Source organism: Hyperolius riggenbachi, chromosome 3 (assembly GCF_040937935.1).
Source record: "Hyperolius riggenbachi isolate aHypRig1 chromosome 3, aHypRig1.pri, whole genome shotgun sequence".
NCBI lineage: Eukaryota > Metazoa > Chordata > Amphibia > Anura > Hyperoliidae > Hyperolius > Hyperolius riggenbachi.
In genome coordinates, this window is record NC_090648.1 from 73,508,540 (window position 1) to 73,523,303 (window position 14,764).

At 45.1% G+C, this 14,764-nt stretch overlaps 1 protein-coding gene across 3 annotated transcripts in view; it reads right to left on the reverse strand.

Annotated features, from left to right (window-relative positions):
* PDE4A (phosphodiesterase 4A) overlaps nt 1-14,764 on the reverse strand; it is a 479,899-nt gene that overhangs the window by 333,216 nt on the left and 131,919 nt on the right. Inside the window, exon 1 of one of the 3 annotated variants that reach the window (XM_068274379.1) lies at nt 4,241-4,334. The exons of the other annotated variants lie outside the window; for them this stretch is intronic. Coding sequence (XP_068130480.1) covers nt 4,241-4,329 — 89 coding nt within the window. The 5' untranslated portion in view covers nt 4,330-4,334. Of the gene's footprint in view, nt 1-4,240; nt 4,335-14,764 lie in introns of those variants that run through there. 3 annotated transcript variants of the gene reach the window in all.

Here is a 14,764-nt window from a genome sequence, read left to right on the forward strand (position 1 = left end):
GAGAGCCCGTTAATACTCTGAACACTGTACTATACATCACGTTTGTATATATGGAACTTAACCGCTGTGGAGAAGTTGCCTTCCCTGGGCGGCATTGACTGGACGTCCGGTGACAGCTGAACAGATCGGATAGGAAGGACATCTAGAGGGTTTACTGACCAGTCTCATAGTGGTCATTCACCTGTGAGTGCGGTCCCTAAGGGGACAACTATTTCCATAACTGTAAATTGAAGTGGAGCGCTGTCTTACATATTGAGATCTTAGAAGGGTTTGGCTACTCCCTACACAGAAGTGCATACACCAGCAACTACCGTATGGACTGAAATTGGGACTCTTTACACGGGTCAACTTTTGGCCATACATTAAGAACATTTCAGCGCTGTTTGATAAAATTAAGAAAATTAAGTTGCAGGGACTGCTTTCCTCTACTTATGCCCCTGCTCCCAAGTGTCTTTTTTTTTTTTTTTGGAGCGACAGTGCCTCTTTGGGAACCCAGTCCCTCTTCTTTCCTCATTTGTCCCCCTTTCAGGACTGATGTACATATCTGTGTAAATAGATGTATTTTTCTCCTGAAAAATAATTTTAAATTGATTCCCCACCAGTCCAGTGACCAATGGTCTCCCCAGCTTCAGAGAATCTGGAGGAGAGAGATTGGAGTAGCTACCTGGTTCTAGACTCTTCAGCTTTGCCACTGCCTGGCCACCTGCCCTCCGGAACCCATTGCGGGGACCTCTGGTGAAGTCATCTAACAACCTCATCATGGGTTCTGCTCTCTACTATCAATACTTCTAAAGGCCAGCTTCAGTGTAACAATGAACCTGGATATCAGTAGTGAAGAGGAAAAAACAGGACGAGGTTGTACGACAGTAGCAGAGGCGGGACCTAGAAGATAAAAGCATGGGATCAAACAATGTGCAGATGGATGAACAGAGGAGAGCAGAGGCTGGAACCAAGAAACCAAGAGAGAGATTACCATTGCTTGAGTGGGTGCATAGCATGGGTGTCAAGCAACACCCGAAAGTCCAAGGTTGGTTTGCACACCCTTTAATGCTGAAGTGTTTATTCTTCACGGCATAAGTCAACCCTGTAATTGATGACTTATGCCGTGGAAAATAAACACCTCAGCATTTACTAAATGGTGTGCAAACCAACCTTGGACTTTTCTACACTGACCAGTGGACCAGTGATGGCAGGAAAAGAAGGGACAAAGGTGGGGGGGTCGTGGAGTGAATCTCTTCTGTGCACTCTGCATTACAAGGGGAGTGGGGGACACTCATCTCTCTGCATTACAAAAGAGGGAGGGGGGGGGGGAATATGTGCATTTTTGGTGGCGGTTAGCTGGGCGCAGGGAGAAACAGAGACAACGCTCCCTACGCTATAACAAATATATTCCCCTCGTGATAACGTCATTTGTCCCTTCGGACACGTAATTCAGGGTCCGGCTATTGCTGCACCTGAATTACACTGATTCCCCCAGCATTGCTATAGCATAACATGGTGCTACTTGACGATGCAGAGATGACCTGACTTGAAGAGGGTGCTTTGCATCTCTCTCTACACTACACACTGCGCATTACAAGCGGACGGAGGAAGGTCCACTGTGCACTCTTCCTGCATTACCGGGGGAGGGAACAGACCACTGTGCACCCTGTATTACAAAGGGAGGAGGGGACCACTGTGCACTCCGTATTACAAAGATAGGGGTGGGGGGAACTCTGTGCACTCTGTATTATATGAAGGAGGGGACTCTGTGCACTCTGTACTACAAAGGGAGGAGGGGGCCACTGTGCACTCTGTATTACAAAAATGGGGGAGGGGACTCTGTGCACTCTGTATTACAAAGATGAGGGAGGGGACTCTGCACTCTGTATTACAAAGATGGGGGGACTCTGTGCACTCTGTATTACAAAGATGGGGGGACTCTGTGCACTCTGTATTACAAAGATAGGGGGGGGCTCTGTGCACTCTGTATTACAAAGATGGGGGGGGGGCTCTGTGCACTCTGTATTACAAAGATAGGGGGGGGGGGCTCTGTGCACTCTGTATTACAAAGATGGGGGGACTCTGTGCACTCTGTATTACAAAGATGGGGGGACTCTGTGCACTTTGTATTACAAAGATAGGGGGGGCTCTGTGCACTCTGTATTACAAAGATGGAGGGGGGGGGGGGCTCTGCGCACTCTGTAATACAAAGATGGGGGGGGGGGGCATCTCTGTGCACTCTGTAATACAAAGAGAGGGGAAGGTGGGTCCATTGTTCAAACTGTATTACAAAGATGGGGGAGGACCACTGTGCACTCTGTATTACAAGGGGAGGGGGAAGGCTTTGCGCTCCAGATTGCAAAGGAAGGTGGCCGCTCTGGTGTGCATTCTGTAATACGGGGGTGGGGTTCACATATTGCGATGACCTAAATATGAACAGATAATATATTTGCCCACAAGATACTTTTTATACCTTGTACAAGTCTATGAACTCAAGCATACAGTATACACTGCTGTAAGGTACATGTACATTGCTGTACAGTATGGAGATATTCTTAGTCTGGTATAGATTAGGCACCCCCAAGTGTTCCGCATAATAGCGCTCATACCTGTGCGTACATTTTACACTTCAGCCCCCGGCGTACCTGCCGTCATCTCGCCAATGTCACCGCGCCTGGCTGATCACGCATTAATGGGCGCTTTGTTTTCCTCCTTCTAGTTAAGGACTACATTTCTTTCCTCGCCTCGCGCGAAAGGTTTCTATTCATGCGCCTCAGCCATGCAGAAACACACCAAGCTGGCGTAAAAATCTGTCGGTTATCGCTTCACTTTCTGCCGGCGCGCACTTTGTGAGCCTGCCAGGAACGCCTTCCGCCATCTCAGAAGGGCTGCGTGGATCAGCAAAGAAAATAAAAGCACAATATGCAGTAAAAAGACTGAAGTCATGATGACTTGTGTTCCTGCCAGTCATCAGCTGCACATGAAATGAATAGAAGCACAGCTGTCTTAATAAAGGGTGTTAATACTTGCAGGCACAATGTTTTGTGCGCTCATTAACCCGCTCCCTCTCATCCTCTGCTCTGCAGTAACAGCGCCGGCTGGGTGACTGCTAATCCTTTCCTTGACATTCCGCTTAAAGGGACACTTAAGTAAAAAAAAAAATGAGTTTTACTCACCTGGGGCTTCCAATAGCCCCCTGCAGCTGTCCGGTGCCCTCGCCGTGTCTCTCCGATCTTCCTGGCCCCGCCGGCAGCCACTTCCTGTTTCGGTGACAGGAGCTGACAGGCTGGGGACGTGAGTGATTCTTCGCGTTCCTGGCGACAATAGCGCCATCTATGCTGCTATAGCATATATCATATACCATATAGCAGCATAGAGGGTGCTAATGTGTCTGGGAACGCGAAGAATCACTCGCGTCCCCAGCCTGTCAGCTCCTGTCACCGAAACAGGAAGTGGCTGCTGGCAGAGCCAGGAGGATCGGAGGGAGACTGCGAGGGCACCGGACAGCTGGAGGGGGCTATTGGAAGCCCTAGGTGAGTAAAACTCATTTTACTTGTTTGACTTAAGTGTTCCTTTAAAGAGGAACTGTAACCCAGGATTGAACTTCATTCCACTCAGTAGCCGATACCCACTTTCCCACGAGAAATACTGATATTGTGGTGAAACCCCTCCCACAGTGTGATGTCATGACCAAGGTCCTGACAATTTGCTGTCTGTGAATCTCATTGCATTGTGGGAAATACTGGCTTTTTGCAACTGCCAAGCAAGCAGCATCTCCCTCTGTGCATAGAATTATCAGTAACAACCATACCGAACAGGTTACCTGGTAGAACTAACGAGGTTACCACCAGTGGTACATTTCAGAACGTAAATCAGGAAGAGGAAAGATTTTACAATGGGCAAACACTGACTAAATAATGTATTAGTGAATATTTTAAAAAATAAGCCATTTTATTCATAGTGCTATTTCCATTGCAGTCCCACTTTAGCGTGTACACACGCTAGATGAAACTTGGCCGAGATGGTCGTTTACAACCGCCACTGCTGGGAATCCAGCATGTGCACAGCAGTCCCAGACTCCTCAGTCGCTGATGGGCGAGAACATTATTCTATCCACTTACCCCCCGTGTTATATCAAGCCTGTGCCGCTTTACCCCCGCATAGAAACAGAACACATGGTTAGCCAACAGCCTTTGGAATCGGTACTGATCCCCGACATGCAACATGCTTCATACATGTATACAAGGCTGTAGTTTACCTGTAACTTGAATTTATATTACCCACTGAAGCCAGTTTCAGCAGTTTTTGTTCACAGTGCTTCTTGGGGAAAAAGCATCTTCTGTGCATGTTATTCTGTGCATGTTCCAATGTGCTGTTGGTAAAGTTTCAGTGATGTCAGGGAGGGGGCGGTGCTTGTTACCAGGCAACACACTGCTTGCATTTTCTCAGGCCAAAATAGTTAAAAGGCTAAAGGAATCTATTCTACGGGTACTCTCTTTTGGACATTAGAAAAAAGGCTTGATTTATACTTTTTTTCCACTCCTATTCCAACTATCTTGTGGTTCCCCTTTCATGTGCCAACAGCACCCCTCCCATTCAATCCGCAGTCCCCATTTCCTGGTGAAACATTCATGTAAAGCAATCCCCCCATGATGTACACACTCTTTTGGCAGCAGCTCCCATCCTCTTGCAGCCTCGTTTTTGCAGCACAGCCTCCTCTTGGATATGTAGCAACCCCTTTTCCATGTTGACCTGCCCCTCGAAGCCTTCCTCAAACTTCACTCCTGTTTACTGACAACATTTAGAACACACAGCTTATACATTAGCTAGCATCCCTGTGAGATACTTCTGATGTAATTAAAGGACATACGAGGTGAAAATAAATTGATGAGAAAAACAATTACATCTATCCTCCTTCTCCTAAAAATGACATTTTTAGATATCCCACAGTTTTATTTTATATTTAAATCTAGTTTTTACGTTTTTACTGTTTCATTGCATCTGCTCAATGACACCTTCACTGATGTATGCCAGAGCTCAAATCTATGAATTATTTACTGATGTTCTCTCTTTGCTGTTTACAGAAGCCATTTACTGACATTTATTTTATAGCTGTAATTACTTATCAGTGAGGAATATGCTATAGTCTGACCCAGTCCAACCCAGTACCGGCCCAGACAGAAACTGTCACTTTCGTACCTGATCTTTAAAGGGAACCTGTACTGAGTAAAATTATTTAAAATAAACACATGAGGTAACTTCAAATGAACATTACATAGTTACCTTGCCATCAGTTCCTCTCAGAAGCTCACCATTTTCTTCTGACAATGATCCCTTCCAGTTCTGACAACATTTTGTCAGAACTGAAATATATCAGTTGCTGTCAGTTACAGCTGAGAGGAGAACTGATGTGTCCATATTTCCCTATGGCTCAAGTGGGCGATGTTACAGTTTAACTGTGTGCTGACCAGGAAGCTGTTATGGGGTAATGGCCATTTTCAAAATGGAGGACGGAGAATTCCATTGATCACAGTGGACAAACAGGACGCAGGAGAGGAAAAATAGATTGAGGAGTAGACTACACAGTAGGTAAGTATGACTGTGTATGTTTATTTTGACTTTTAATTTTCAGTTCAGGTTTTCTTTAACTCTATTAGGCAGGGAAAGAAAAAAAGGAACAGCCTAGTTATTTGTGCGCCTGACACTGTGCATACCAATGTCTATCTCATCATGTCACACGTCACCTCGATTGTCCTTTAAAGAACAAGTGACACCCATGCTAACCTAGAAATAAAAAACACATATTATAAGTAGATAAATACTAGTTCTACCTACATAACAGATGTATTGCACTGTCCACGTTATGATTCCTGTGAATTTTATAAAGGAAAAGCAGAGAATCCTATTCTAGGCAGTTTCCATCTTGGTTACCTTTGACCTCCTGTCATTTCCTCCCTCACTCTTTTCTCCTCTTGTTAATTGTGTATTTGTTACCCTCCCTCCTCCCAAAGTCTTCAGACACTCCAACTGAGGTCTATACTAGGAAGTGCACTGTCTTATGTCATTAAAAGGAGGGGAAAATAAAAGGAAGAGGAGAAATATATTATAGATAAAAAGACTCCCCAGCATGCAACTGTTTGGCAATGGCAATTAAAAGGCACCTAAGGTATGTGATAACTCCAAACCATAACAGCAGAAAAAGTTTTGAAAGTTTTGAATGCAGGATTAGCAACTTATCACTTAAAGAAGAGCTGTCAGCCATATCTCAGAAAAAACAACAACACATATATATATGTAGATAAATACTTGCTCTACTTACATAACATATGTATTGCACTTTCCATGTTTAGTGATTTTTCTACATTAAAAAGAGAAAATCCTTCTTAGCATTTCCCATTTTAAGTGTGGCTATTTTGAACCCAATTCTGATGTAATTTCCTCCCTAAAAGTGCATACACACGCACTACTATAAGAAACGAGCGGATTGTTCAGAAACAGTGTTATCAGTTTGCCGACAGACTGTACACACGCTCTACTATCGCTGGATCGCCCGCCCAGCAGGATGGTCTGACGGACCCGTCGTTCCTTATAGTAGTGCGTGTGTACGCACCTTTAGTCTCCTCTGCCTGATTTGCCCGCCCTTCACTATAAAAAGTGCATCGTCTCAGCCTGAGAAATACTGGCCAATCAGAGAGGAACAGAGGTGTGGGAGCAGGGCAGTTTCTAGGCTAAAATTCACCCAGGGCGAGGGTGTAAAAATTGCGCCCCCCAACTCGCGAACCCATAGTACGGACCAAGTATAGGTAGTCAGGTATGGGGTACCCCAGTATTGGTAGCCAGGCATAGGTGTCGCCAGTATAGTTAACCAGCTGCAGGTGCCCCAGTATAGATAATAATAGAAAACATTTGTATAGCGCTTTTCTTCTGTCATACTCAAAGCGCTCAACAGCTGCAGGCACTGGGACGCGCTCAAGAGGCCACCCTGCAGTGTTAGGGAGTCTTGCCTTGAACTCCTTACTGAATAGGTACAGACCCTAGCCAGGATTCAAACCCTGGTCTCCCATGTTCAAGGCAGTGCCCTTAACCAGTACACTATCCAGCCACCAGTGTAGGTTAGCCAAGTATAGGTGCAGCCAGTATAGGTTAGCTAGGTATAGGTGCCGACAATATAGGTAAGCTAGGTATAGGTACCAACAATATAGGTAAGCTAGGTATAGGTGCAGCCAACACAATCTGCCACCAATACAACACACACACACACACACACACACACACACACACACTGCCAGCAATACATCACTCACACACACACACTCTGCCAGCAATACATCACGCGCACACGCGCGCGCGCGCACACACGCACGCACACACACACACACACACACACACACACACACACACTGCCAGCAATACATCACTCACACACACACACACACACACACACACACACACACACACACACACTGCCAGCAATACAACACACACACACACACACACACACACACACACACACACACACACACACACACACACACACACTGCCAGCAATACAACACACACACACACACACACACACACACACACACACACACACACACACACACACACTGCCAGCAATACATCACACACACACACACACACTCTGCCAGCAATACAACACACACACACACACACACACACACACACACGTACACACGTACACACACACACACGTACACACGTACACACACACACACTCTGCCAGCAATACAACACACACACACACACACACACACACACACACAGAGCCAGCCAGCAATACAACACACACACGCTGTACACACACACGCTGTACACACATACACACACACACACACACACACAGACACAGACACAGACACACACACACACACTCTGCCAGCAATACAACACACACACTGTACACACACACACACACACTGTACACACACACACACACACACACATAGACACACAGACACACACTGTACACACACACACACACACACACACATAGACACACAGACACACAGACACACACACACACACACACACACACTGCCAGCAATACAACACACACACTGTACACACACACACACACACACTGTACACACACACACACACACACACACACACTGTACACACACACACGTACACACACACACGTACACACACACACACACACACTCTGCCAGCAATACAACACACACACATACACACACACACACAGAGCCAGCCAGCAATACAACACACACACACACACACACACACACACACACACACACACACACACACACACACACACACACACACACACACACACACACACACACACACACTCTGCCAGCAATACAACACACACACACACACACACACACACACACACACAGAGCCAGCCAGCAATACAACACACACACACTTGCATAAACCTACACAAACACACAATACAGCACTACACTCAGCAATATATGTAAACAACACAGAAAGACACACATTCCTCCAGACTTCTCCCCCCTTGGCACACTTACACAGACAGGATAATGCAGGCATTTTGGCTGCTGCTGTGTTTGATGAAGGCTGGCTGCACACAGGTCTCTCTTCCAGCTGAAGGGGACACACAGGCAATGCTGGCTGCTGCAGATTCAGAAAGCCCGGGGAGGAGGGAAGGCGAGTCACATGACTGTGTGATGGAGGCTGTCAGAGCAAGACAGCCTCCCAAAAAGTGTCCTCAGTGCAAGGAGGCTGTGGTCTCCTTGCCATAGACAATACATATAAAGCTGGGCTACAAAAACATGGCTGCCGCTGCTGATAGTAGCAGATTGCTCTCTAGTGACAGCTGCACAGATAGGAGTTACTGTGCAGTCCTGTCATGTCGGAGAAGTCTGCCTGGGGGAAAGAGGCTAGAAGGACCTGGGGGGCGCCGCTGCTGTAGGGCTGGCATCAGAAATAGCACTATCGCTAGCAAGTGCTAGCCAGCCGCCCATATTGCGCTGATTATAGTTGTTGCCCTAGGCCACGCCCACAACTTCGGAACTCCTGTTTGATATTCAGCCCTGACTGGCTGCGCCCACGTCCCTCACAGCGCTCAGTGCCGTGGCACGCCTGGCACGCCCCTAGAAACGGGGCTGTGTGGGAGGGGAAAACAGAAGTGAAAGAGGCTTCAGCCAATCAGGCTGCATTAGTTATGGCTGAAGGGAAATAGAGAAGCAAAAAAGGACAACCCAGCATGCCCTACAACTTCCTTTTTGTGTACCAAATTTTGTGTGTACCAAATAAGAGTCAGGTAAACTGGGGAATGATCATTTATCAACAAGAAAAGAACAAGAAAAGTAATAGAGATTTCAACTTTTGGATTGCCTGGTTAGCATCCTTATTACTTGTTTACCAGATGAAAAGAATTGATTTTTTTATTTTATGCCTGACAGTTGCTCTTTAATACACTGAGACCAATTGCTGTTGAAATTTGATTTCTATAATAATAATGGCAGTATTTGTATAGCGCCTTTCTCCTGTCGGACTCAAAGCGCTTGCGAGGCAGCCACTAGAGGCAGTAGCAGTGTTAAGGAGACTTGCCCAAGAAACTCCTTACTGAAATAGGTGCTGGCTTACTGAACAGGCAGAGCCTAGATTTGAACCCAGGTCTCCTGTGTCAGAGGCAGAGCCCTTAACCATTACACTTTCCAGCCACTATGGTGACAATCCCCCTTCAAGGCATCTAATGACATTTATCTATGGTTGCAGAGCAATGTATCCACTTTTTTGAATGTCCATTGTATATAAGCTGTGTGTTCTAAATGTTGGCAGCATATACAGGATTTGAGTCTGAGGAAGGCTAATTAGCCGAAAGCTTGCTCCTTTTTTTCTAGGTTAACCAATGAATGGGATCATCCTGATTCACAACGTTCTCCTTTTACTGATGATTAACAAGGTGCAAAACTCTTCTGCTGCTTCTGATAGAAACCGTGAGAAAATTAATGTCTAAAGTTTAATAAGCCAACTCCAATGTTATACTAGATTATATTGATAAAATTACATTATAATAAGATTAGGTTGTTAGAATTACATTATAATAATATTAGATTGTTAAAATTACATTATTATAAGATTAAGTTGTTGAAATTTATTTTTTTCATGCTATTTCCATCTCTGCATTGCTTTCTGGAGAATACAGGAAATCACAATACCATAAAGATCATTGTAGCACTTCACATTTTACAGGGACATCTTGTGGTTGCTTTACTGTACTGCAGTTTAGGTCATTCTGTTGATACTGCCAACACCTATAACCTCCACAAGCGCTCTTCACAGGCAAAGAACTGAGATCTCACAGCCTAACGGGAGGCACGGATGAAGGTGTCAGATCCTCCGCCAGCTTTTATATTTAAGGTCACATCTCCGTTGCCAAACCATGAAACAGCCCCGGGGTGTTCTGCAGCACAACCAACTTTGTCTCCCTGCGGTGTGCTGTGCGCACTTCCTGAAACCTCTGCCCATGTTTCCAGACTAACAAATTATACTCACAGCCTTTTTGTTTAGCTTCATTACAAATGAACGTCTGGTCTCATCTGAACTGGACTCCGAAATCGCAGATACAACATAAATACATAAAGATCTGCTCAACAAATACTGTTTAGGCTGAATCTGTGTGTAAAGTGTAAAACTTCCACAACGTCAAAAACGTGTGTAAATGTCAACCCCTCATGATAGAGCAATACTTGTGTGAGCGAGTTTTTCCTGCAGGTTCGGAAAAGGCTTGATGTGGCGACCTTATCATACCCTGAGCAGCTCCAAAAGCCTACAGGTGACCTGATCACTCAACTCCACATGTCTACTAGCAGCATGCTACAGCACAACCTTCATCCAGCAAAGGATTGCATTATTACAATGCCCATCTCTCCTTCTCAAAAACACTTTGGGGTTCATTCTGAACCCGCCCGGAGCCCCGTCGGATGCAGTGGCTTCAAAGAAGGACATTCCTGCACTTTGATTGGCCCAGTAGGCTGACTGTGACAGTCAGCCTACTGGGCCAATCAAAGTGCAGGAATATTGTCCTTTGAAGCCACTCGCCCTGCATGGGCTCCGGGCGGGCTCAGAATGAACCCCTGAGTGTTTTAAAGAGGAACTGAACTCCTCCTCTGCTCTAAAAAAATACACAACAGTGTAATAACCTTCAAAGAAAACATCTTTCCTACAGCTGATACAAATCCTGCAATAAATCTGCAGTGTGTCTACTTCCTGCTTTCATGGAAGCAAACATATTGTTATCATCATGTGCTTTCAAATTAGCCTCTCTGCCATGGCAGTCAGCTGACACAGTGGAGGGGTCAAATTACAATTTGTGATTAGGCACAGATGAGGGGGGATTAGACAAGCTAAACTCTCTAAGTACACACATTGTGGATTTCTCTATGTTTCCTTATGTCCTGTGCAAGAGTTCAGGTCCGCTTTAAAGGAAATACAGATCTCAGCAGGCTGGACAGGACAGGCTTTCTGGCAGTCAGAGGGTTATCTGCTGGCCTCTCCAAATGCTGTGTATGCTAAGCTCACCCCTACAGGGCACACACCAGCAGCGCAGTGTTCTGCACATGGATTTATCTGAGATTACTAAGCAGCTAGTGACGGAGGACGGGGATCTCCCGCGGCTGAGCCACATCATAGAGAGTCCGCTGGATCAATACAGACATCTCCTCCACTCACAATCAACTCTCTGAACCGTGAGCCTCCCTGTCTGCTCAATCCATTCTTACAGTTTCTACTTGTTATCTATCCAACTTTCTCCTTTACTTCTCTCACAGTTGGGTTGGTGTTTTATAAAAGTTTAACAACAATAATAATAATTTCTGCATACCTGATTTACCACAGGTTATGTTATGCTGACTACAGACTGATCATTATGTACTGTAAAATTATATTAAAGGAGGAACTTTAACCAAGGATTGAACTTTGTCCCAATCAGTAGCTATCTCCTTTCACATGAGAAATATTTACCTTCCCTCAAATAGACCATTAGGGGGGTCTGTTGGGCTGATATTGTGGTGAAACCCCTCCCACGGTGTGATGTCATGACCATGGTCCCGGCAGTTTGTGGTCTGTGAACCTCATTGCATTGTGGGAAATAACAGCTGTTTCCAACTGCCGAGCAACCAGCATCTCCCTCTGTGCATAGAACACTGAGTAACCAACATTCTGTAAAGATGTCACCATCAGTGATACATTTCAGAATGTAAATCAGGGAGAGGAAATATTTTACACCATGGGCAAAAACTGACTAAACAATCTAAATCTAAATTTATACTGTAAAAAAAAAAGCAATTTTATTCATTATGTTACAGTATTTTCACTACAGTTCCTCTTTAAGCATCTGTGCACTGGTTATGGTCCACAGAGATGGCACAGCATTTTGACTTCTGGGCAAATTCAGGTTAAGAACTGACCTACAGTCCCTATCTCATTCATTAACTGAGGATCACCTGTAGTTGCTTGTGTGTAACAGAACTAATGTACCATATATGTACGTGATCAGTAGAGATGACAATGCTTAGGAGAACTCATGGAGAAGCCTGTGATCAGTAGAGATGGCAATGCTTAGGATAACTCATGGAGAAGCACGTGATCAGTAGAGATGGCAATGCTTAGGAGAACTCATGGAGAAGCATGTGATCGGTAGAGATGGTAATTCTTAAGAGAACTCATGGAGAAGCACGTGATCAGTAGAGATGGCAATGCTTAGGAGAACTCATGGAGAAGCACGTGATCAGTAGAGATGGCAATGCTTAGGAGAACTCATGGAGATGCACGTGATCAGTAGAGATGGCAATGCTTAGGAGAACTCGAAGAAGCATGTGATCAGTAGAGATGGCAATGCTTAGGAGAACTCATGGAGAAGCACGTGTTCAGTAGAGATGGCAATGCTTAGGAGAACTCACGGAGAAGCACGTGATCGGTAGAGATGGTAATTCTTAGGAGAACTCATGGAGAAGCACGTGATCGGTAGAGATGGTAATTCTTAGGAGAACTCATGGAGAATCACGTGATCAGTAGAGATGGCAATGCTTAGAACTGATGGAGAAGCACGTGATCAGTAGAGATGGCAATGCTTAGGAGAACTCATGGAGAAGCATGTGATCAGTATCAAAACCTTACAAATCTATCAGCTGATCAAACTGATCAGATGCTTCTACGTGAGTTCTCCTAAGCACTGCCATGCCTAGTGATCATGTGATAGCTTTGCCAGGTTCTAATTTGCCATGATCACTTCCTGCTTTAGCCTATGCAGGAATTAGAAGCTAAACATGATTGTGACCAACAATCAGCCTTACAAATCTATCACTACTCCACATGAGCAAGTCTAATTATAGGTCCTATAATCCACTGAAGCACTCCCAACATAGGACTGAAGTGTAGGAATGTGGTTTCTCAGCTCTGGCTGCATTTTGCTTGAGATGCCGTCTGTCAAGCGGATTATCTCTTCTTCCGTTTGCACTGACGCTGCATAGAATCACGGACAATAATGCGAGCGGGCCTATCCTGTGTTTTTGTTTGGGTATAATTTTAGTGTTGTTCTGAATATTAGAGGTGACGAGTGATTTATGTTGTTGTGGACTGCAGCCGGTTTATCGTGCGGCGCACACAGGTTGAATGTTTCTTTCTCAGAGGAATGTGTAAAATCTCCCCAGGCAGCTAAAGGCTCTAATATTCTATTCCAGGCGCAGATTCGGGCTGTAGAAGGGGAGACCCCCTCAGAATATTAAGTGGGTTTACATAAAGCAGAGGCGTGTGGAGATGATGAGACACTGGCAAACACCAATCTCTTAATGTCTGTATTTGCATTTTAGTTCACAGCTTTCTATAATTTATTAATGTCTCCAATTATGTGACTGTGCTTCCGCCGGCCCCCCGATCCCCCTATAAACATGCTTATATACATATGTAGACAAACCCATGCATAATTCAGCAGCCTCACCTCAGTGTGACCTTTTCTGAGGGCAGCTGGTCACTGTGCACGCCATGGGGGCTGCAGGTTCGTGACCAAGCCCAAAGCACGCATTGTTGTTTCTTAATGGTATTTGTTTTCTCACAGTAGCCAGTAAGCTGACATTTCTCATTTCAGCTACAGAAAATCCAAGAGGCCTGTGACAGATTTTTTTTATTGGAATTTGAAAACACTTTATTCTAAATACAAAATGGCCTACTTACAATGACATTAAAGGACAACTGAAGTGAGAGGGACATGGAGGCTGCCATATTTATTTCCTTTTAAGCAATACCAGTTACCTGGCTGTCCTGCTGATCCTCTGCCTCTAATACTTTTAGCCATAGACCCAGAACAAGCATGCAGCAGATCAGGTGTTCCTGACATTATTGTCAGATCTGACAAGATTAGCTGCATGCTTGTTTCTGGTGTTATTCAGACATTACTTGAAGTCAAATAGATCAGCAGGGCTGCCAGACAATGGGTATGTTTTAAAAGGAAATAAATATGGCAGCCTCCATATACTTCTCATTTCAGTTGTCCTTTAAATCAGATTTACCTACCTGGGGCTTCTACCAGCCCCTAAAAGTCTATGTCACTGTCCTCGTGACTCCCCAACGGTGCATGTTTTGCAGGCAACCTCAGCTATGTACAGGTGGGGTAATAAGTGTCTCAGCTAGGTGGATTCCATGGGGTGGTTCCCTGTAAAACCTGCACCATTGAGGAGTCACAAGGACAGGTTTGAGAAACACTGATCTATGTGTCCCTCGCTGCAGCTCCCCTCTCAACCAGTATCCTGAGGTCCCCTCCGTA